This window comes from Trichosurus vulpecula, chromosome 2, assembly GCF_011100635.1.
Source record: "Trichosurus vulpecula isolate mTriVul1 chromosome 2, mTriVul1.pri, whole genome shotgun sequence".
NCBI classification, from domain to species: Eukaryota; Metazoa; Chordata; class Mammalia; order Diprotodontia; family Phalangeridae; genus Trichosurus; species Trichosurus vulpecula.
This window is the reverse complement of record NC_050574.1, coordinates 15,603,434-15,627,760: the sequence shown is the minus strand read 5'-3', so window position 1 is coordinate 15,627,760 and position 24,327 is coordinate 15,603,434. Positions and strand designations below refer to the sequence as shown.

Here is a 24,327-nt window from a genome sequence, read left to right as displayed (position 1 = left end):
TTGAACCTCAATTTCCCTATTTGTAAAATGATAAGAATTGAACAAAACCTCCTCCTTTCCTTAGCTCCACCCTCGGCCCATCCACATATGTCCTCATTACATCTATAAAACAAGCTTCAGCCCCACCCTACCCTTACCCAGATCCTTGGCCAATTGAAGCTTTGATTACAACTCTCTCAGCCCCAATCTCCCAATCTTCGGATCACTGTTCCAATAGAATGGAAGGCCCCTTGAGGGCTCTTCCCAAGGTCTTAGACAGAGTTTGTGGCTGATTACCAAAGGTCTATTGCAATGCATTCCTACTGTTGCAAAGAGGAGACAGGAGGCAAGGCTGGGGTTGAGGTTTTATTGCTCAGGTGCAGGCCCCCCACGTTTTGGAGGGGCTCCTCCACTGCTCCCTCCCCCTAGGCTCGTGGCTGATCCTTCCAGAGGGAGGCTGCTGAGCTGGTCATGTAGGGAGCACATCTTCAGATGCAGGTAGTCCAAAGCAGCCACCTTCTCCCTGCAAGGAGGAGGGGAAAGAGTAATTAGATGCTGGAGCATGGGAGCATTCGAAGTCACACAGGCTTTAAGGTTTGGGTCAAAGAAGAGGTAGTGAGGGTCAGGGGTCACAGGCCATTCTCTCAGGGATCACTAGGATGTCACCAGCTGGTCATGATGACATCAGCAGTCATGTCATGGTCATGTAGGTTAGGGTCAGGAGGACCCAGGGTTAGGGCTCAGGAGTCATGATGAGGTCCAGATCACAGTCATAGCAGGTCAGGGGTTTAGGGACACACTGGGGTCGGATGAGGTCAGAGGTTGCTGGTCAGGGTCACATTTGAGGTCATTGTGAGGTGAGGTCAGGGGTCAGGACCCTCACTCAGGCTTCATCTTGTCTGTGAGCAGCAGGTTCTTGGCCCTGAGGGCCTCATCTTGGGCCAGCCTCAGAGTGGAGCTCAGAGCCTCAGCCCGCACATGATTCGCCAGCGCCTGGCGCTCTAACTCCTACAGTGACAGGAGGGAGGGCCAGGGTCTTCTTGGTGCCCATTTACATTCTTTTTCCCCACTTACCCGGCCCAATACCAGGCTCCTGGGGTGGGGTGGGGGTGGTTCATACCAGGATCTTCTTGTGCAGCCGCTGGCAGCTGGGGCATGCAGGGGCCAGGCCACGCTGCTTGACTTCATCCACCAGCGGCGTCAGGGCCCTCTCCAGGAGCTGCTGCAGGGATTCCGACGACAGCTGCTGCCCCTGGCTGGGGGCGATGGGCTCAGGGCTCGGGGACTTACCCAGACCCCCCACCTCCATCACCCAGGAGCCCGACTATAGCCCTTCAGCTCCAAGATGCCCAGGATCTTCCCTCTCCCCATCACTTTCTCATCAGGACCATGACCTTCCAGATCCAAGGTGTTCTTGGAGCATCCCACTCGACCCACAGGCCCACTGTATCCCCACCCAACCCCAGGCCCTGCGGCTTGGGCAGTCGGGGCCTTACCTGCCGCAGCGAGTGCAGGAGCCCGGCCGATCCAAGGCCATCGCGAGCTCAGAGCCACGGCGGGCGCTGCCCAGCTGTCGACCCAGCTCCTCTAGCACCGGCTTCACCGGACCCAGGCCCTCCAGCTCCCCCCGCAGTGAAGCCACAGACACGGCAGAACGCTCCACCCTAGGGGCGGGGCAGGTGTGGAGGGGCTGAGCCCTTCCAGTTCCCAAAATGGCCCGCCCTCTCATCTTCTACTGTGTAAGGGCCTCGCCCCGAGGTCCCAGGGGAGGGGACCACTTCCACGTTCCGATCAGCCCTCCCGGCCTATTCTTGGAGGAAGGTCATTGGGGGCTCCCAAGTGGGAGGAGTGGAGGGTCCTCACATGGTGCAGAGCTCGTCTGCCCGGCCCCGCAGCTCCTGGAGGCCCCGCGCAGTCTGGGCCTGCTCTCTCTGGGCCCGCTCCCACTGGCCCAGGAAGCCGTCCAGCCGCCCCCCGAGACCTCCGAGCAGTCTCAGTGCCTCTTGCACCTTGCCCTCCTCCTGATACCAGCGCGCCGTCAGCGAGGACACCTCTCTCCTGTGCCGGGAAGCCAGGGAGTCATACTCAGGGCTCTGCCTGCTCCAGGAACCCCACTTCCAGAAGCATGAGCCAGAGCCTACCCCACACCCCTCAGTCCTGATCCCTCCTCCTCCTTCCTTCTCACAAGGCCTGGAAATGCACCCCTCTCCCTAAGCTCCCATGCGGTCCTCTCCACTTTACCGTCTGGAATTCGCCTTCCAGGTTTCCAGATTGGCCCCGCCCCCATCTTAGCTCCGCCCTCCACACCTAATGAGCCTTGAAATTCCCACTTCGTTGACTAGTCCCTTCCATTCTCTCCTAGGAACGTACATTCCCAGCTTACCCCTGACCTCCACATCCTAAAATGACTTGGAATCGTCGTCTTAGCTCCAAGACTGGCCCTTCCTTCTCTGTCCTATGAAGTCTGGGATACCTTCCCAGCCCCGTCGGCAAAGATAGCTCCGCCCCTCTGTCCTGATCTGGCTCCTAACGCCCACTCCGCCCCTCCATTGCCTGGCCCGCCTCGGGTCACCTGAGCTCCTCCAGGCCGGCGGTGACCTTCTGCAGCTCCAGTTCACCACTCTCGCCTGTGCGCCCCTGGCCCTGGACCTCGCTCTGGCCTTGGCCCTGGCCTTCAGGCCCGTCCCCAGGGTTGACTGTGGCCCGCGGTCCAGAGGGCTCCGTGGGGCTGCCGGTCTGGGGCGTGGGAGAGGGGCCGGAGACAAGACCCGGCTCAGGCTCCAGCTCCGGTTTCGGGTGGTGCTCGGGCTCGGGCTCGGGCTCGGGCTCGGGCTCGGGCTCGGGCTCAGGCTGGGTCTGGGTTTCAGTCTGGGGCTGGGTCTCTTCGGGGGGCGGGGTGGGACAGGAGGAGATCAACGAGTGGCGGGACAGTCCGGCCTCCACCTGCTGCTCCAGTTCTGGCAGCTCACTCTCCTGCCGTCTGGGGGGCTCATCCTGCAGCTGCTGCTGAAGGAATCGCAGTTTCTCCTGGGGAGGCGAGGAGCGGGAAGTCCTGCTGGGAGCCTGACCCCGATCCCCACTGCTGTCACTGGGACTTGGGCGGGTTCACTGGGGCTTGGGGCGCGGATGACCAAGGCCGGCTCACTTGGACGTGCTTCTGCAGATCTGACTTCCCGCCCACCAGGCTCGGAGGCTCTGGGCTCCCCGGCTGGCCCAGCGCCCGCCCCGGGACCCAGGCGTCTCTCACCTCCAGCAGGGCCGAGTTCTGCTTCAGGACGTTTGTCTTTATCTCAGCGTCTTCCACTGAGCGGGTCACCTTCCGGCAATTCTCCTGGGACCGGACATCTGGGGCTGGGGGTGGGGGCTAGGGGAGGAAGCCCTCCCCCGGGATGCAGGGGCTCCCCTTGGACCCAGCCCCCAGCTAGCCCCCATCCCTGCTTTAAAGCAAGTGACCATATCCACAGGCCTCCCTTCAACCAGTCCTCAGTATAGCCACGCCCACTCTGGGCGTGGGTCTCAAACTAAGCCCCCCACTCCCACCCCAGGGTGCTCTGTTGGCCCCGCCCCCTCCATTAGCCCCTCCTCTTCTGCCCCGTGGACCCGCCCACTGGCACCTCCCTGAATGCCCGCTCACCTTCAGCTGGCTGCAATATCCCTCCAGCTCCTCAGCCTCCTGCCTCCTACGCTCCAGGTTCTCGCTCAGCACCGAGCACTCACTCTGTGGGAAGGAGAGGCCCAAAGGGAGAGAAGAATTGGGGGCTGGCGGGAGGTGCTTGGGGGTGTGGTAGTCCGCGAAGGCTCGAGACCCAGAGAGAGACAGGGATTCTCGGGTCGAGGGTGTGTGTGATGGTTCCACAGGCTCAGCAGGGTGTCCCGGGCAAGGGCCCCCTCCCTTGCTCCTCCCGCCACCCCAGGATTCCCACGTGGGGGTCGTGGGGGGAGATCTAGGAAGGGGAGGGGTTGTTCCAGGCAGCGACTAGTGGGACCTGAAGTGACTGGACGTGCTGGTTGACCCGGGTGGTCTTCTCCTTGAGGCTGGTGATGGAGTCCTTGGCCCGCAGCAAGCCGCTGTTCACTCCGTTCTGTAGGACACGGAGGGGCTCAGGGGAACAGTACCCCGGACTTAGCTGCTTGTGTTCCCCAGCCCTGGAGCCAGGCAAATGCCCTCTCAATTCTAGCGGTGGGGAAGGGGAGCAAGCTTTTTGGAGATTCTTGAATTCGGGGTTCACTCATGGGCCCTACCATGTTACATCCTAATGCCTGGAACTCAGCCGACTGGGAGTTACTTGCCTCAGTCTCTTCCCACTCCCGAGTCTGTCCAAACAAAGGCAGACCATGCACTTACCAGAGATAAGGGCAATCATGTAGTGGGGGGTGGAGGAGGCTGCTGAGGCCCCCTCCTCACAGCTACCAAAGTGAATTTCCTGAAACACAGCTCACTAAGCTACTGCTCTAATGGCTCCCTAGAGCATATAGCATCGAATGCCCTCTCTTGTGTTGGGCATGAAGGCCCTTGGGCCAGTCCCCTGAAAGAAGCTCTCTGCTTACGTCCTCTTGGGCCAGCCAAGTTGGCTTTGCACAGCCTGTCCCATGCCTGCAATACAGGCTCTTCTCCCAATGACCTCTTAGAATTCCTACTTTCCATCAAGACCTATGTCAGTCTCTGTCTTCCAAGCCAGGCCTTTCCTGATCCTCTCAATGTACGTGGATTGGTTGTCTTCCTAAGAGCAGGAACTGTTCGACCTTTGATAGCTGATGGCTCGGTAGGTACAGCCGCCCTGGGCTTGGAGTCAGGAAGACCTGAGTTCAAATCCAGCCTCAGCCACTTAGTAGGTGTGTGACCCTGAGCAAATCCCTTAATTTCTGCCTGCTTCAGTCTCCTCAACTGTAGGATATAGATAATGACAACACCTACCTCCCAGGTATGTCGTGAGGATTAAATGAAGTGATAATTGTAAAGCTCTTAGTACTATGTTTGGCATAATAGTAGGCATTATAAAATCCTTAGTTCCCTTCCCCTTCCCTTTGGTCTTCCAATCCCCTCGACACATAGTAGGTATATAATAAATGCTTAGTGATTGATCAGTTGGCTCCCTGAGGTTCAGTATGGGAACTTGAAATTTGGTACTTAAAGCCCAGAACCCAGACCTTGGGTCCCTGAGCTCAGAACCCAGAGTTCAGATGCATCTAATGCCACCATCCTGCTTGACCCAGAAGCCAAAGGCCCGATTCCTGGCTCCCATCTATTCTCCAGTCCCTCTGTCCCTCTCTCCTTCTGAGTCTCCCCTCAGTTTCCACAACTAGATACGGGGAGAGTGCGGAAGGGGAGCTGTTAGCTTCCATTTTGTCTTTCTGATTCTGGGCCAGGGAGTGTGGAAGCATGGGGCATCCTCAAAAGTGGGTTTTAAACCCACTTGCAAAAGGTTGAGTCCGAAGACACATTCCACAGCCTAGAAACCTCCCCCTAGAAGCCCACATTCCCCAGTCCTGCCATTGACAGGAACCCAGCCTAGAATCCCGACCTGTCTTGGAGACCCCAGATATGAGTCCTGGATCCCAAAGCTTCAGGTCTAAAAGGGTCACAGTGTGAGCCCTCAGAACGAAATGTCACCAGTCACTCAACCCTCAGCCTGGAGCCTTGGGTCTAAATGAGAATCAGGCCTTGGAAACTGGGAATGAGACCCAGTGCTGAGCAAGGACTACAGGGACTAGTAGCTAGAACCAAAGGCCAAGGCTTGTGGGGCGGGGGTGGTACTGGATGCAAGCCCTCTGGGATGGGGCCTTACCAGCAGGTCAGCGATGTCAGGGTCATCAGGGGCCCAGGCTGGGGACGAGGCTGGCAAGCTCAGTGCTGGGGGTGAAGAAGTCCCAGAGCCAGGTGGAGCTGGCAGCTCGTCGGTGGTGGACTCAATCCTGGAGGAGTCAGGAGGCTCCACAGCTGCCAGGTTGAGGAGGGAGACATTGGTGCAGGCTGAGGAGCGCTTCAGATTCAGACACCACTGCATGGGCTCATGGGACATCCGGGGCTCCACCCTGGAGGAGGTAACTGGTCAGCTCCCCTGACACCCTGGGAGCCCTGGCTTCCTCCTTTCCCCTCTGTCCCAACCCCAAAATTTGCCCTGGCACCCTTCGGAGCCCAAGCTCCCTCTCTCCCATCCCCCTCAGCCTTCCAACAAACCCCAGGGCTCTACCCAGGAGGAAACAGTTGGGTCAGCTCCCTAGAGATACCTGAGAACTCCATCTCCCTCTTCTCCCCCCCAGCTAGCAAGCCCCAGGCCCCCACCCACCCATGGAAAGACACAGCCTTCTTTTTCTTAGTGATCCCCTTTCCAGGGCCAGATCCAGCCCCAGGGACCTCAGGCCCTAATGGGGTCCGGTTCTCAGCCCCTGCCGGGGGGTCTCCGGCTTCATGGATCTCCTTGGATTGCCAGATCGTCTTAACCACCACACTCGCCATGGTGTGAGTGGTGGGGGCGGGGCCCGGCCCAGGTGCCGGGGAGGGGGGTGGGGGGTCCACCGAGACCCACCACCCACTCTGACCCCTGACCCCAGCCCCCGCCAGCCTGACTCACAAAGGGCCCAACCACCCAGAGACACCCCCTTGGGGGTGGGAGGACTCTAGAATCTATGAATCCAACCCCTCCTCCTTTCCTAGAACTACAGTGGACTCTCCCAGGGCTTAAACTAGAACCTTAGGAGATCAGGCCATGGAACATAGAAGTCCTTTTCCCCCACCTCTGCAACCCAGAATGGAAATTCTCAAACAACATTCCCAGAACAGTTCAAACAGCTGTCCCATCGATCCACAGGGTAAGACATCTACCTCCATCTATAATTCATAAAGAACTTCATGGGCCCCATTCCTGAAACTCCCCAATAGACCAGCCTGCTGAATTCATTGGGTGAATTCAGGGGAAGATTTATTAACATTCATAGGGTAAGTAGCTTTAAGAGTCGGAAACTGAGTATAAGTTCAAAACTGAGTACAAAATCCTAATTTCTCCTAAGGAGGAAACCAAGGGACAGAGAGGGAAAGGGCTCTGTCCAATGCCTCTCCCTAGAATTTGGAATGGACTTGTCAACCGTTTTACCAAAGGTTTGGTCCAAAGAAACAAACAAAATCAGTTTCTCCCTTTACTGAAGGTTTGCCCTAGAACAAACAGAAATAGGGTCCCCCTTAACCAAAGGTTTGTCCAAAGAACAAACAGAATGGGGTCCACCTTAGCAAAGGTCTGAACAAGGAACAAACAGAATCAGGCTGTACATGTACCGCAATGTGCTTATTTATTCTCATTAAGCCAGGGAATCATGCATGATGGAGTCAGAAAATAATTCTGAACTCTGAGTAAACAAGCTGAAGGAGACCCTTTATACACTTAGAGAATCCCAACTCAGGATGCTTGTGTTGACCAAAATTATAGTCTCCATATGTATTTAACCATAACGTGAGAAAGGAATTTCTCAACGGAATAGGTTGTAAATACAATAAGATAAGAGAATGTCAAGGTGTCAATTGAAATTATAGACCCAAGGTGTATGTGTTTCTTTTACCATTAACATGACATAATATAACATAGGAAATGTCCCATTCAAGATAGTGTCCAGTTCAAGACATCCTGCCCTTGACAGTAATAAACAGAAGAATGCTGCTGGTCAGCTTCATCTGATCTTGTAGCTGCTGACACAGGAAGGGGCATTTTAGGTTCACTCAGAGAGCAAAGCACATCTGTTATGCCAGAACACACAAAACATTATGGTTAAGCTCAGAGTGGGCCAAAAATGTTTTTCTCCTGATTGGTCAATCCAGGTTTTAGGCATTTCTCAGGTGATGGGTGCCCCCCAAATGGTTTACAGACTTTTTCAGGCCCTGTTCCTAGAACTCTCAAAGGGGCAAATCTACTGATTCCATTGGTGAGGAGGGGGAGTCTCACAACACTGAAGTCAAAAGGACCTTAATATAAACCCCTCCTTGTATGGAAAAGAGAAGCCAAAGTCTCCCGCTACAATTTAGAATGGGCCTCCCCAGACTTCCATCCTAGAAAGTAATCGTGAGCTGATTCATTAATTCCCTACTGGGGAAACTGAGTGGATATTTCCCATCTCATGGTTGCTAGAAACCAACAATGGGCCAGCCCACAGACTTCTTGGGGGTGGGGGGGATAAGAAATCATAGAATTCATTTCAATAAACATCATGTAAATGCCTACTGTATTCACGATTCAGTGCTTGATACAGAGAATGTAAAGGTAAAAAGCAAACTGCCTGCCTACAATCTACTGAGGAAATATAACCTGTGTGCAGATAAATGTAAATTGGGGTTGAAATCACTGTCATTTTAGTTCTGATACTTTAGGCAAGAATACTTTTTGTTTGAATCAGACAATCAGCTCTGAGGGTGAACAGGACCTGTATACCTTTTTGAATTAATCAAAGCCATTGTGAGAGATCTCAGAACTGGATTCTGTAGAGATTTAGAAGGTCTGGATTTGAGAGATTGGAGCCAGCATGGCATTTCAGCACTCTCCTGGGGAATAAAGGAAGCCCTTAGCTGTGTCAGGTATAGATCCATTATATATTGATGAGAGTCATTGGCTCTATAGATATCTTGGAACCCAGGCTGAAGGAAGTTCCAACCAAGAAGAGTTGGGCTCTTTCCTCAACCTTTTGCTCCTAACACCTAACCATCCACAGACAATATTATATATATATACATTCTTACCTTACCCAAATTTTGCGGTCAACCGAATTTTGCCCCACCTACAAAGAGGCCAGGGTATAACTAGAGAAACATATAAATGAAGCTTTTTGCAGAGAGCTGTCCCTCTGCCTAAGTGTTAAGAAGTTTCTTAACTCTAGGCTTACAGTGACTATGATTGAACTCAGAATTTTTCATCTAAAGTAAATTCCTTAAAGCCCAGGAGGAACAAACCAAGTGGATCTTAAGGGCCCTTAGACTTACTACATTGCCACCCCTTACTCCACATGAATTAATTATAATAACAACTTGTTATGTAAATAAATATAAATTAGGTAGTGACTGGCAAAGGAGAGACAGGAGGAAGTAAACTTTCACTTGGGTAGATCAGGAAAGGTTTCACGTTAGCACCTGAATGAAGCCAGGGAGACAAGGAATCCTAAAGGTGGGGATGAAAAGCAAGTCTGTCCCAGGTATGGGGGAGAACTCTTAGAAACGGATGGACATAGGAGATGGACCGTCAGGGAGGCCAGTTGGACTAGAGCATGGTGGGGCCCTTGAGGGCAGTATGTCACCATATTAATTATCCATTGAAGGAATACAATATCTATTTGAGTCATCAGCTCTGGCAGTTTCTCTCTGGCACATGCCAGGTTGGCCTCAAGACTAAGAGGCTCAAGTTTCCCTTCTGGAGACCTAAGGGTGCATAGCCTTCAAATTTATAGACTTCTTCCCCCAGCTCCAAGCCTAACCACAGGCTAAGTGGTTTGGGTTAGCACCTGTTGGCCAGGTTTGAAATTAATTTAGGGGACAAAATAAAATGTCATTCAAAATATTCAAATATAAAATTTTCTATCTATGCATTCATAGCTCTTGGATCACTACCCCATCCGGTCTCTCCTGAATTCACATTCAGAAGCGTAGCATGCAGTGATCACACAGTTTATTATTATGTTGTTGGTGGTCAGTTGTTTCAGTTGTGTTCGACTCTTCGTGACCCCATTTGAGGTTTTCTTGGCAAAGATACTAGAGTGGTTTGTGATTTCCTTCTTCAGCTCATTTTACAGGTGAGAAAACTGAGGCAAACAGGATGAAGCAACTTGCCAGGGCCACACAGGTAGTAAGCATCTGGGGCCAAATTTGAATTCAGGAAGATGAGTCTTCCTGACTTCAGGCCTGGCAAGCTATCCACTGCACTACTTTGCACCCATAGTTTATTATATATTTTATAAAATGGGAAGTCGGTCAATCAACATTTATTAAGCCCCTATTATGTGCCAGTCACTGTCCTAGGTGCTGGAAGGTATATAGATAGACTGCCCTGGTAGTTAAGCTTCCGACCCCAGCAATCTCTTAAACTTGTTCCCAATTGCCTTTTGGCATCCTTGGATGTGGCAAGGAAGGGGACTTCCAGCAATATGCTGGAAAAGGTTTATGGAATGATTTCAAGGGAACAAGCATCTGCACCCTTTCTCAGAATCATTGACTAGAAACAAAGGAGATTGGGGAACACCATGAGGGAAACCTTTTCTGCCCAGTTCCTCACTTCCTCTAGACTTGAAAACTGTGCTCCCCCCACCCCACCCCGTACTGCTGGCTCATCTTAGAGATTTCCTTATTGCCTGGGGTCGTCTTGGCCCGGACTAGCCGGTCACTCCCATGACCCTTTCACTATGGAATATTCTTCTGCAAAGCCCCAGCCACACTCTCCCCTCGGGAAATTCTTCCTGGAGTTCCCCTTTTTTGCAGGGGCCCAGGCCAACCTGTCTTTACTCTGCCTTCTGACTTCTCAGGTCCCTTTGGTGTGTTGTCAGGGACTCTTTCTTTCTGCTTGCATTGGTACCCTCGCTGCTTAATTCAGTGCATGTTTAAGTTAATACTTCTTCCCATCCATTCTTTTGTTTCCTTCTTCAGCCACCTTAGGCGGCCAATGGGATTTACAACAGTTGGCTGCCTTAGCAACCTTCAACAGTTTGTCTGAGAGCTGGTGCTTTTAAGTGGATGGCAAGCTCAGGGCCAGTCAGTGGTGTGATACATCAGCCAACCAAGTTCAATGAGGCATAGTTCCAGGTAGTGAGTCTTGGGCCTGGGAGACTGGCTGAGTGCCACATATATGTAATAAAGGCAGGAACCAAGGAAAAAGAGTATCGAGGTGGAGTCTTGCCTTTCAAGGCACAGCTACAGGAGGGTTTTTTTTTAGCCTTTCCCTCTTTCTTTTCATTTGCATATGGGACCAAAGGATTTTAGGAGATTGAGAAAAAACCTTGGGGCCTGAGAACACACAGGTGTTGTAGGATTGCATTCTCCACACAAAAAAAGGTGGCTGGCACAGTATCCCTGTAAGGGGTTGTTAAGAGTTACAAGAGATCTCCAACCCTAAATCAAAGGGTTCTTTGGGACAATAGACATGATAGAATAAAAAAATAGATTAAAATAGATTAAATCTGTAGATGTTTTGTGAGCTTGGATCCTGGAAGGTTAACCCTTCTGGAAAGAATGTTATACATAGCTAAGACCACATGTAGCTGAGTCCATGGGAATGAATAGATTTCTCTCTAGAAGGTGAGCCTTGTCTCTAGGGTTAAGGTCTTTTGAAAGTCGAAACCACTAGCTACATAGAGCCCATGAAGGGGTTTCCTCCCTCACTAAAAGAGCTTGAGCTTAAGCTTAGGCCTCTGAGGTCTGAACTAAAAGCGAAATGGCGAGTCCACTCTTCCTCTAATAGGAAAGAGGAAGCATCTCATCTGAAGACTCCAATGGAAGCAGAAGCTAGAAAAAGAAAGAGGCTCCCTAACAAAAGTCCGGCAATGCAGTAGCCAGCCATGGCTGAGAGTGGCAGAAGATGGTTTAGCTGGGAATGTGACTCTGGTCACTGGAAGGAACCTTAGTAGCCTAAACTCACACCTGATTTAGAAGGGTAGGAACGTCAGTCCTACTACCTCATCAGATTGATTAATGACAGGAAATAAAAGTCAGATAACAGGAAGCCAGGTACTGATGTGTTGTTGTCAATGACATCACAGGTGATGTCTTGACTTGTGTGTGAATTGGATTTAAGAGAGGCTGAGCTGCACCAAGTCATTGGCTTCACTCTTTTGTTGAGTCATTGAAGTCTAGTGGCAAGGCAAAAGTCAGGATGACTGGTGATGGACCAGGATGCAGCGGATGGCCCCGGTGTCTTTGATGCCTGACCGAGCTCTAAGCACTCCTCGGCACCTGCTTCAGCCGCCTTCGTGGCTGTTGGAACAAACTGTTCTCATCCACCCATTCTACTTGAGGAAATCTCCACGTGCTTGGGGCAGACATCCCCTTAATTCACTGATGGTCTTCCTCAACCTTATATGTCAAGGTCCTTGACCACCCTGGCTGCTCTCTTCTGGATACTCTTTAGCTTACCAGACTGTGACACCTGGAATAGCACACAGTTCTCCAGATGTAGTTACGAGTTGTAGTTAGTCTGATGAGGACATAGGACAGTGGGACTACCCCATCCTTATTTCTGGGACCTGTGTTTCTCAATGCAGCACAAGATTATGTTAGCTTTTTTTGGCTGCCACATCACACCACTGACGTATGTTGCACATGTGGTCCACAAAAACTCCCATATATTTTTTCATGTCACTTGTTATTCAGCCATATCTTCTCCATCGCATTCTTGTGAAATCGATTTTTTTTTAACTAAAAGCACAAGACTTGTGTGATAACCTCATAAGAAGATATCAGTGGCTTTGATGGATCAAAAGCATGTTTTGCACCTGTGTTCATGTGCTTTGGCCATATGTGTGTCCTTAAATATTTCTGCCATGGCCACACATGTACCCCATGAATATGCCCTTGTGAGCACATTTGCGAGGCATGCCCATTCTTCCTATTTAGGGTATATGTATTTGTGGGATCATATGCCCTTGATTAATGGGGGAAATGTTTATTACTACTTTTCTTTCTAGGCTATTTCATGAAATGATTTTGCTTTGAACTAATTGTGTCCTTTGCTTGATTAGTAAATGTAAATGTATTGGTGGGGGCTCATGAATTATGCTTTTGAGCATATGCAGACCCACAAGTTATGTTAAAGCTAGAGTAGGTTTTCTGAGGGGCCCATGAGTCAAAGGGGGTGACCTCAGTTGCTACACAGGAATAGGGAGCTCCCTCCTACTGGACTCTTGCCTACTACCCCTTAGATGTTAGTGTTTCCTCCCAAAAGGTTACTTTGCAGATATTATGATGTGCGTACATAGTAGAATCAAGCTCCTTGATGAATGAGTGAGATTATTTCTTTTTGTCTTCATATCCTTAGTACTTAGGACAGTGCTTTGCATGTAGTATGAGTTTAATAAATTCTGGTTAAATTGGATTGGACTTGTCAGAACAAACTTGGAGTATTGTAGTAAGCTCATTCATTTGACAACTATTTATTTATTGTCTCCTATCTGTAAAGAGATGTGTGCACTGTTCAGATCTGGGTGCCACATTTTAGGAAGGACATTGATAAGCTGGACAGTAACAAGGAGATGACAACTGGGATGGAAAGGCTTGCTTCCATACCCCATGATGACCTGTTGAAAGAACTGGGGGATGGGGGTAGCTAGGTGGTGCAGTGGAGAGAGCACTGGCTCTGGAGTCAGGAGGACTTGAGTTCAAATTCAGCCTCAGACACTTGACACTTCCAGCTGTGTGACCCTGGGCAAGTCACTTAAACCCAATTGCCTCACAAAACAAAACAAAACAACTGGGACTTTAGCCAGGAGAAGAGAGAACTTTGAGGGTACAAAAAGGCTGTTCCAAGTATTTGGAGGACTTGTGAAAGATGTGAAAAGCTTGTCTGGTTGGTCCCAGAAGACAGTACCAGGAACCACAGGTAGAAGCTGTAAAGAGATCAGTTTTGGTTTGCTGTCTGGAAGGACTTGTTCACAAAGAGCCAGGCCTAAGTGTAATGGGCCGCTGCCTCTGGAGGGAGTGACTTCCCCATTACTGGAGATCTCCAGGCAAGGTCTAGAGGACCACTTGTCACTTGTGGATTGGACATGGCCATGGAGGCTTCTCTTCTAGCTCTAAAATTCTGTGCTTTTGTGATTATCAGGCTGCATAGAAGAAGGAAGGTGGAGCTGGATATGACATTGGACCCCACAGGGGGACCTTTGCTTGGGTGGCCCAAGTAAGGCTTTCCTAGTTTATAGAAATATAGCATGATATTGGGTTAATAATCCAGCTAACGGATAAATTACTCACCAGGTGGTGATCTATCTGAGCCAACAATCACTCAATAAACATTTACTAAACACCTACTACATGCCAGGCACGGTGCAAAGTGCTGGGGATTCAAAAAGAAGCAAAAGCCAGTCCTTGCCCTCAAGGATCTTACAATCTAACGGGTCCATCAGCCCAACCTTGCTGCTGCAACAATATTAAAGCAATATTATGGATGGTTGGTAAGGTCCAGACTCGAAGAGCTCTCACAGTAAGGTCTTAATCTTTCACCTTCATGGCAGTTGTTTGTGGAGGACTCTTTACTCCTACTCTGAGAAGTGAACTGTTAAGGAAATCTCCCTCCTGCCTGACTCTAGAACTCAAGAACTCTAGAATTAAGGATCACCCCTGAGACAACCCCCAAGGTGAGAAACATCATTTCTCGGGATTGCTAGTCTCTGGTCTGTGCTCAGAAAAGAACACGTCCATCCTGGGATCACTATTCCATCGCCAATGCCTATAAAAGACAGGATTAGTAGCCTGTGGTCTAAGGTCCAGGCTCAGGCTCCCCAAAGCCCAGCCTTGTGGTTTCATTGCCATATGCAGAAGTTTGCCATTTTTACATCTAATTAGAGGCTCAAGGACTCCTGCTATTTTCACAGATTGGAAGAGAAGAGAGTGGCAGATCTTGGATCACTGCCTTTTAAAGTTCCCTGAAACATCACCTCCTCTTCTTCAGTCACCAATAAGGGGACTATTTTATCACCACATTGTATATCTCCATGTACGTTCCTTGGGGGCTCAACTTTCACTACCTATGCAATAAATCTATGAGGAAGAAATGCAAATACATATAAAGTAGCTACATATAATGTGATGTTGGAGAAAAAATTACCATGCTCAGCACCCAAGCCAGCCAGAAATAGTGCATTAATTTGTGGTTATTCTTAATCCATACATTTTTTCTATTAGAAAGAGAAATGTCCAAACTGAAAAAAGTTCCTTCATGACCTTGGACATCTTCCTAACAAGTCACTTTGATGTCACCATTTGTAGGATTCCTGAACAAATAATATTTCACAGTCAAGATTGAGCAAAGGTCCAGAGTTTAAGTAACAGTTCAGTTAAGAGTTGGCTTAATTAAATAGAACAAGTCACAACTTCTGGTGCGTCCTAGAGAAACATTTTCCTAAAACTATTCAGTTCCTCCTAGATATACCCTTCAAGATTTCTCTTTGTCATTGGGTCAAAAGTGAACAAAAGAGATATTTCCATTAACTGAAATAAGGAAGTTTCTTTCTATGCTTAGGTGGATCGTTACCATAATCCCTTCAGGGCATGGGGAAAGGGGATACTGCTCCTAGGTGCATCAATCAAGGGTCCCCTGTCCTGGTCCCTTCACCAAACTAATTATTTCAGGGAACGGTCCTTCCTTGGCTGTTAGCAAGGAGAACAGAATGCAGTTTCAGAATTGATAAGCTAAAGAAAGATCAATAAGATTTCTCTTTCAAATTGGTCCAAAGGTTTCAGACTAGGATAATTCAAAATTGTTTTCTTCATATTTCCAAGAGGAGAGGAAGAGCGCAACAAAATAAGGAAGAAATAAGCATTTATTAAGCATGTACCATTTATAGAATTGTGCCAGGCATTTTGCTAAATGCTTTAGCATCAGAAAGGGCTTCATCTGGAAGGAGGTGGATGAGTTGAGTCTGAAGGATTCTATGAGCTGGACGTGAGGAGGGAAAGAACTCCAGGGATGGATAGGGGATACCAATTGTAGATGCACCAAGATGGAAGATGAGGCATTGTGGGCTGGTTTGCCTTTACCACAGGATGGAAGAAGGATGGAAAGATAGATGAGATCAGACATTCAGTCAACAAGCATTAATGAAGTGCTTACTATGAGCTGGGGATACAAGTAATGGCAAAAAGAGTGCCCGAGGAGCTCATACTGAAATGGGAAACCCAGTGTAGAAACAACTATGTAGAAACAAGATGTATACAGAGTCAATGTGTTGGGAAGGGCTTCCAAAGTTAAGCCAATTAGCTTTTGTCTTCTAAATGCAATGAGGAGCCATTGGAGTCAATTGAGTAGGTGAATGAGACAGTACACCTGAAATTAAGGAAAATGATTTTGGCAGCTATATGAAGAATGGATTGGAATGAGAAGAAACCTGAAGCCAAGAGACCAATGAGGAGGCAGTTTGATTTTTTTTAATTTTTTTTGAGGGGGGAAGGCAGGGTAATTGGGGTTAAGTGACCTGCCCAAGGTCACACAGCTAGTAAGTGTGTCAAGTGTCTGAGGGTGGATTTGAATTCAGGTCCTCCTGACTCCAGGGCCAGTGTTCTATTCACTGCGCCACCTAAGGAGGCAATTTTAACATCTAGGAAAGTGGTGATGGACTGAACTAAGGTGAGGGTTATGTGAATATAAAGAAGGGGACAGGTGCTAGATGTTATGGAGGTAGAAAAGGCAAGATTTGACAATAGATTGGATAAATGTGGTGAGGATGAGTGAGGAGCTGAAGCTAAGGCTGTGCTTCCAAACATAGGAGACCAGAAGGACCATGATACTTTTCAAAAATTAAGTAATTAATTTATTTTTAGTTTTCAATATTAGTTTTTATAAGATTTTGAATTCTAAATTTCCCCCCCTCCCCAAAATGGCATGCAATCTGATATAGGCTATACATGTGTGATCATATTAAACCTATTTCCACATTAGTCATGTTTTGAAAGAAGAATCAGAACAAAAGTGAAAAAACCATGAGAAGAAAAAAACAAAAAACCAACCAAAGAAAGAGAAAAAAGTATGCTTTAATCTGCATTCTGATTCCATAGTTCCTTCTCTGAATGTGGACAGCATTTTCTATCATGAGTCTTTTGGAATTGTCTTAGAACATCGCATTGCTCAGAAGAGCCAAGTCTAACAAAGTTGGGTCATAACACAATGTTGCTGTTACTATGTACAATGTTCTCCTGGTTCTGCTCACTTCACTCAGTATCAGTTCATGCAAGTCTTTCCAGATTTTTCTGAAATCCACCTGTTCACCATTTCTTATGGAACAATAGTATCCCATTATATTCATATACCACAACTTGTTCAGCCATTCCTCAATTGATGGGTGTCCTCTAAATTTCTAATTCTTTGCCACCACAAGAAGAGCTGCTATAACTATTTTTGTACATGTGGGTCCTTTTCCTTTTTTATGATCCCTGGGATATAGACCTAGCAGTGGTATTGCTGGATCAAAGGCTATGCACAGTTTTATAACCCTTTGGGCATAGTTCCAAATTGCTCTCCAGAATGGTTGGATAAGTTCACAACTCCACCAACAATGCCTTAGTGTTCAATTTTCCCACATCTTCTCCAACATTTATCATTTTCCTTTTTTGCCATGTTAGGCAATCTGATAAGTGTGATGTGGTACCTCAGAATTGTTTTGATTTGCATTTCTCTAATCAATATTGATTTAAAGCATTTTTTCCATTTGACTATAGATAGCTTTAATTTGTTTGAAAACTGCCTGCTCATGTCCTTTGACCATTTATCAACAGACTTGTATTTTTAAAGATTTGACTCAGTTGTCTACATATTTTAGAAATGAGGCCTTTATCAGAGATACTGGCTATAAAAACTGTTTCCCAGCTTTCTGCTTTCCTTCTAATCTTGGTTGCATTTGTTTTGTTTGTGCAAAAACTTTTTAATTTAATGTAATCAAAATAATCCATTTTGTATTTCACAATGTTCTCTATATCTTGTTTGGTCATAAATTCTTCCATTCTCCATAAATCTGACAGATAAACTATTCCTTACTCTCCTAATTTGGTTATGGTATTGCCCTTTATGTCTAAATTGTGTACCCATTTTGACCTTATCTTGGTATATGGTGTAAGGTGTTGATCTATGCCTAGTTTCTGCCAACTGTTTTCCAATTTTCCTAGCAGTTTTTGTCAAATAGTGAGTTCTTATCCCAGAAGCTAGAGTCTTTGGGTTTATCAAACAGATTACTATAGTCATTGACTACTGTGTCTTGTGTACCTAACCTATTCCATTGGTCCACCACTCTATTTCTTAGCTAGTACCAAGTAGTTTTGGTAATTGCTGCTTTATAGTACGGTTTTAGATCTGAGGACCATAATACTTTCAAGAGAAATAAAGAAGTTTGGAAGAAAGGACGGTTGTGTGGAAAAGAGAATGAATTCAGTTTTGGACATGTTGAATGTAAAGTATCTTCAGGACATCCAATGAAATAGGCAGTGAGGCCATGCAGTTCTTTAGCTCAAGAGAGACCAGGACCAGCTAAATATTAGGAAGTCATTTAAATAGCAATGATAATTAAGCCTTGGAAGCTGATGAAATCTCTGAAAGAGAATGGAGAGAGAGAAGAGAGGAAGTACCAACACAGAGCCTTGGGAAATACCCTCAGGGGGCTCAGCATGGAAGGAGATTGGAGAGTGGTCATATTGGTAGGAACAGAGCCACTGCCACTAGGAGAGATGAGTGTCACAAAAACTCAGAAAGGAGGGAATATTTAGACCAAAGAGTCCAAAGATAACTCAGAGTCTAAAGGTAGATATTAGGGGATCTATGAACTTGGATAAAAAAAATGATAACTTCATTTCAATATGATTGTTTTTCTTTGCAGTTAAAATGCATATGCTATGGATTAAAAAAATTATTCTGAGAAGTCCATTGGGCTCCCAAGAGTGCCAGGAGGTCCATGAGACAAAAGGGGGTTAAGACACCCTCTGACCTATATGGAGAAAGTGGTTAACAGTGTTAGATGCTGCTGAGAGGTCAAGCAGGATAAAGACTGAGAAAAGATCATCAGGAGATTGTTGTTGTTCCAGTTGAGGAATGAGGTCAAAGCTAGATTAGAAAAGATTTGAGTGAGTGAGAAAAGCAGAGGTGGAGGCCAGAGAGTAGATGGTCTTTTCTAGTATTTGGCTGAAAAAGAGATGAGAGATGTAAGATGATAGTCCGAGGGGATAGCTAAAGAAGAGTGATACTTTGGTGTGTTTAAAGTTAGTGGAGAAGGTAGCTAGGGAGAGGTTGAAGGGGGGGGGGGAGAGAGAGAGAGAGAGAGAGAGAATCTGGAACAATCTGTGATGACTAGGATAGAGAATCAATTAGGGATCAGGGTTACCTAGATAGCTCAGTGGATAGAGTGCTGGGCCTGGAGTCAGGAAGACCTGAGTTCAAATCATACCTCAGACACTAGCTGTGAGACCCTGAGCAAGTCACTTAACCTGTGTTTGCTTTAATCCTTGCCAAGAAAACCTTATGGACAGTAGGGTCCATGGGATCAAGAAGAGTCTGAGAACAATGAAAGGAGTGTCTTTCTGTGGGGAGGACACAGTTGAGGCTAGAGAACATAAATCTACATAGTGGACCCACTTGGCTCCTTTGTGAGATTTCTTCCAAATCCTCTGTTTAGACCCAGGGGAGGTGGAGGGTGGGGGTAATCTGTTGAACTTTGGCAAGGCATGAGCATTAGAGGGGTACAAAGAAAAACACAATCAGAAGCTACTCTCAAGGAGCTCACAGTCTAATGGGGGAAATATCATGCAAATAATTACATACAAGCAAGCTGTAAGTAGGTAAAACAGGACACAATCAACAGAGTGGATACCTGCTACTTGGATCTTGATTGAATGGTAAATCTGAAAGGAACAAACTCCAAAGGAAGAGAGGCTGATGAGTTATGGGTCGAGGAGAGAGTCTTAAAGTGACTCAAAGAGTCAGGGGTGACTTTTGACTTCCAGGAACAGGATGTTATGGAGTTTGAGGAAAAGTATAGCCAGTGCTTGAGAGAAAAGCTATGGATACACTGTCCTGTGGAGAGAACCAGGTCTTGTGAGTGTGAGTAGATGGAAAGAGCATGAAAGTAAAAGGTCTGAAGTGAAGGTGTTTGTTAACTATAGAACAGGAATTGCAGAGGGCACAGTGAGCAAGGCTATAGTGGGACATGGGAGGGGCAGAGCTGAAATGGGAATGAGAAAGTGGTTGGGACTGGCCATGGCTTACACTTAGGTAGCTCACAATTTATCATCATTGGGTTTGGGAGAGGAAGACGTGGAATGAGTTTGTTAGTCATTGGGGTTGATTTAGGGCTTAGGGTATTGGTGACCCGCTAGAACTTGGTGATCTCCAAGAGAGATGGGATGACATATTTTGCCTCTGTCCTCAGGCCAGGAAGCAGGGGACAGACTATCTTCCATTTGGTAGGACTACAAATCTCCTTTGCCCTTGAGACGAGCACCTATGCCAGAAGCAGCTAGCTCTTCCCCTGACCTCTCTGTTTTAGGGGGTCATTCATGAAGCATCTAAGGAGCAATTTGAGTAGACTGGTCTAGGTGCCCCTGGAAGAAGATGGGAGATGGAAAGGCAAGTGAGAGTGTTGGCAATGTGCAGCATCTGGTGTGGAGGGAACTGTTCTAATTAGACTCAGACCTTCCTGATGGCCCTGAAAGCTGCCATGGCCACTGAATGTCATTGAGTCTGTGGCCCAAGACTCTATCAACTGGTGACTGAGGCTGGTTATGGAAGAGCTCCAGATGTCTAGTTCTAATGGCAGCAACAACAACCTGAGGCAAGCTTGTGGGGCCACAAAGAGGAATGGGAGTGTTGCTGAGATAGCCTCCGAGAAATCACATTGGGCTGCTGAGCTAGAATGGTTAATTTCCAGATTAATCCAGTCACCTGGACTAGGGAGTACACTGCCTTGTTCCTGTGCCTTTTTCATTTCTTAGGCCTATGTTCAGAATGTCAGTCCTTACCCCCATTAACAATTTTGAGAGAAAGTAGGAGGAAGGCATAAAAGGTGAATGATCAAGGGAAATTTCTTGTAAGCATATTTATGAAGATTCATTTTCTGAAAGGGTTTTGGCGGCAAAGCCCCATTCAGATTCTGAGTAGCTATAACTGCATATGAAAGAGTCAGGAATGTGTGGTTGAGGGCACAGCAGAAACACAAAAGACTTTGCCACTTAGGCTTGGTGTTGTTTCTCTGTACCGCAAAAATTCAGCCACATTGTTATCTGTATTTTTACCTTTTCTATCTAAATTTAGCCACTTATCCACAACCAAAAAATATTTTTTCTCCTAAAATATAGATAAAATAAATATTGCTAACAATTTTTCAAATAAATACTAGCTTTAGTTTATGAAATTACATTTGTTTGTACTTAACTGAAAAAATTGATGTTCACACTTATGTTAGAAACACGCTTGACACTGAAAGTCAGGTTATTATTATTGAGGAATTCAAAGGAATTGGTAAATGTTAGTAGCCACCTTTCTTTAGGAAGAGGGAGCGGAGAGTACAGGAGTGAAACCAACTTTATTCTGTTAGACTGACATATATTGATGCACCATCAGCTCAGTACCTCCCTTCAGAGAATGGATTGGTCTGCTCCCTTCTAGGTCACAATTTTCCCTATACACCCCCAACATGCAATTCCTTGGCACGTTCCCCCCTCCTCAACATACGTCCCATGTTCAAAAATGGCAGAAAACTCCTCCCTGTGGGTGTGTGAGATAATATTCAATTGGCCAGTTAAGCTTGTGTGGTAGCTATTTGACCCAGTTCTCTCTTCAACCCTGTTATCTGGCCAGTTTAGACCAGTTCTCCTACATCCTGGGTCTGAGGCATCCACCAAAACCACAAGGTTGATTTGGATTAGTTGAGGACTCTCATCCTGGTTAATTTTTACTCCTTCTTTGTGCAAGCTGACACTTCATTAATTATTCTGTGGAACTCAATTAACTCTTCTGTGGAAACCTAACTTTTCCTAACTTTTACCCATCTCTTACAATTACATACTGATAATCATTTAATATCAATTTAGTAACTTCAATAAGGGCCAGAGCCTGAATTAATAATGAACCAGCAGAAGAGGTTGGATCTAACATCTTCTTTGTTCTCTAAGTAAACTCAAAGAAGACCCCTTCTTATGTCAACAAGGCCAGATGGGGCTGACTTAAGAGCAATCTTTCCTCTGTCTATGGCCATTAAGGATGAAACCCTTAACCCAAGAAACTATCTTGAATAATGTGACTTTTTCTTTTATGGACATATACTGTGTTATGGCATGTTAATGGTAAAATAAACACAGAAATGCCAGGTTGCAGTTTCAATTGACCCTTGTCAACTCTCTTATCTTACTGTATTTATGACCTATTCAATTTAGAAAAATCCTTTTTTGTATCATGGTTAAACATACATGGAGATCATAAATTTGACTAATAAAGACACGCTGAGTTGTGACTGTTACAAAAATGTATTTAAACCTTCTCATTCTTCTGTTCAGGCAGTCAGATTTCGTCTGCCTCCTTACATGTATGTATGCTGCTAGCTTTAAGGCAATAAACAATATGAATTTACATATCACCTAGCCTGTTTGCCTCCTTCAACCAAACTTTCAGGTTGACAATGCACATACACTGGTGATGGTGGAGAAATATTATTAAAGGGCTTTTGTCTTTACTTGCTGCAATTAAACACTTACTTATGTTTCTGTAAAAGGAGGTAACAGCAATTTTAAAAATCAAACATTCTAACACAATCCAGTCCAAAGATATACTAATTTGATACTTACATACTGAGGAATGATGGTAGGAAAATATTAAAAGTATTTATTTTCCATAATTAAAACATTATGTTTTTATAAGAGCAGAAAACTTTGTATGTACAGTAAAAACACTGTGATTCATAACACAATAGTCTTGAATTTGAGCCAAGGTATTTCTGGCAGTGTTTGTTGTCGTTGCATGGCGTGATGGCACGAGCATTGCAAAGTGTGCGTGTTGTGTGTTCAGACCCAAGGCTGCAGTAAAGTCACTCAGCGCAACATGGGTATGTCCTGCCAGAAATACTTCAGATTCATTACACCTTTGATTTTGAATTAAGTTTTGGTTGTTGTGTATTCAGAAACCTTCTACTGTTGCCAAATTTTTCATGACCCCCCCACATTCAGTAACTCTGTATGGGGTCATGACCCACAGCTTAAGAAGCACTGGTCTATAACACACCTACACTTTCCTTTTCTGCCCATCTTGGTGAACCAGTTCAACTCTACTCTGCCCTCTTCTCTTGAATCCCTGCCCCTTTATCTTATCAATGATCTTGCCCCTCTGAGCCTCAGACATAGATTACCCACCATTTGCTGCCTTTACTTCTATTTCTGGGCTACTGAATTGAAGCTGGAGAAAATCATGAAATTATGATTCCTGGGTCCATTATAAATTTATGTTCCATGGTGTTAACCGGGCCCTCACTTAATCAAGGCAATCATTTATATCTCCCTAATCCATTCACTATCCTACTTACCCTAGCCCTTTTTCTAAACCTTTTCATTCTTCCTGAAAGTTCTCATGACTTCCCACCATCTAAGCTGAGAACCTTCCCTCATATTTCACTGAAAAAATCAGGGCCATTCTCCAAGAGATCCCATTTTAAAAATTTAATTTAGTTTTCAAAGGTCAGCCTTTTCTTCTTCTCTTCTCCTTCCCCTCCCCCACTGAGAAGGCAAGAAAGCAAATAAACAAAAAATCCTATTATAAACATGTGTAGTTAAGGAAAACAAGTTCCTTCTTTGGCTATGTCCAAAAAAATATGCCTCATTCTGCACTCTGAGTCCATCAATCTCTATCAGGGGGTGGGCAGTATGTTCCAACATGAGTCTTCTGGAATTATAGTTGGTGATTTTGTTGACCAGAGTTCCCACATCTTTCAAAGTTGTTAGTCTTTACAATACTGTTGTTGTTGTATAAATTATTCTCCTGGTTCTTTTTATCTTACTCTGCATCAATTCACACAAGATTCCCTAGGTTTCTCTAACACTGTCTCTCTCAATCATTTATTAAAACATAATACTATTGCATCATAGTCACATACTATAATTTGTTAAACCATCCCTCAATTAATGGACATCCCCTCGGTTTCCAACTCTTTGCCACTAAAAAGACAGCTGCTATAAATATTTGTGTACGTATGGGTCCTTTTCTTCTTCCTTTTCATCTCTAGGGCATAAACCTAGTTGGTTGTTTGGTTGGTTGTTGTGTTTTGCTCCTAAAGAGGACCAAAATGACATCACTATATTAGAGTGAAATTACAGTGTGTCCGACTGTGGCTGATCAAACCAACATGAGTGCAGAATGCTTTACCACAGGTCAGGCACAAATAGTCCATGTGAACATTTGAAGCGGATTCTCTAAATTAGGCATCTTGTGTTTCTTTTGAGCTACTTCAATTTTGCTTTGCTCATAGAGCACAGCACCTTCTCTGATGAGGGCACGCCATGCAGGGCAGTCCTATGCCAGTGTCTCCCATGTCACACAATCAATTCCAAAGTTCTTAGGAGAGACCTTGAGAGTGTATTACTTTTTCTAATCACCATGTGAGCACTTGCTGTGTGTGAGTTCTCCATAAAAGAGTCTTTTAGGTAAGTAAATGTTTTGC

At 46.2% G+C, this 24,327-nt stretch overlaps 1 protein-coding gene across 1 annotated transcript; it reads right to left on the bottom strand.

The window, feature by feature from the left end:
* Positions 1–333: 333 nt before the first annotated feature.
* TSKS (testis specific serine kinase substrate) lies at positions 334–6,436 on the bottom strand. Its single transcript, XM_036745797.1, has 11 exons — positions 6,267–6,436; positions 5,766–6,012; positions 3,966–4,061; positions 3,614–3,697; positions 3,227–3,310; positions 2,552–3,006; positions 1,843–2,037; positions 1,476–1,643; positions 1,100–1,235; positions 863–987; positions 334–502 (listed from the first exon to the last, which is right to left on the bottom strand). The coding sequence occupies exons 1-11, from the start codon at positions 6,434–6,436 to the stop codon at positions 346–348; spliced, it is 1,917 nt and encodes a 638-aa protein (XP_036601692.1). The 3' UTR covers positions 334–345.
* Positions 6,437–24,327: the final 17,891 nt, after the last annotated feature.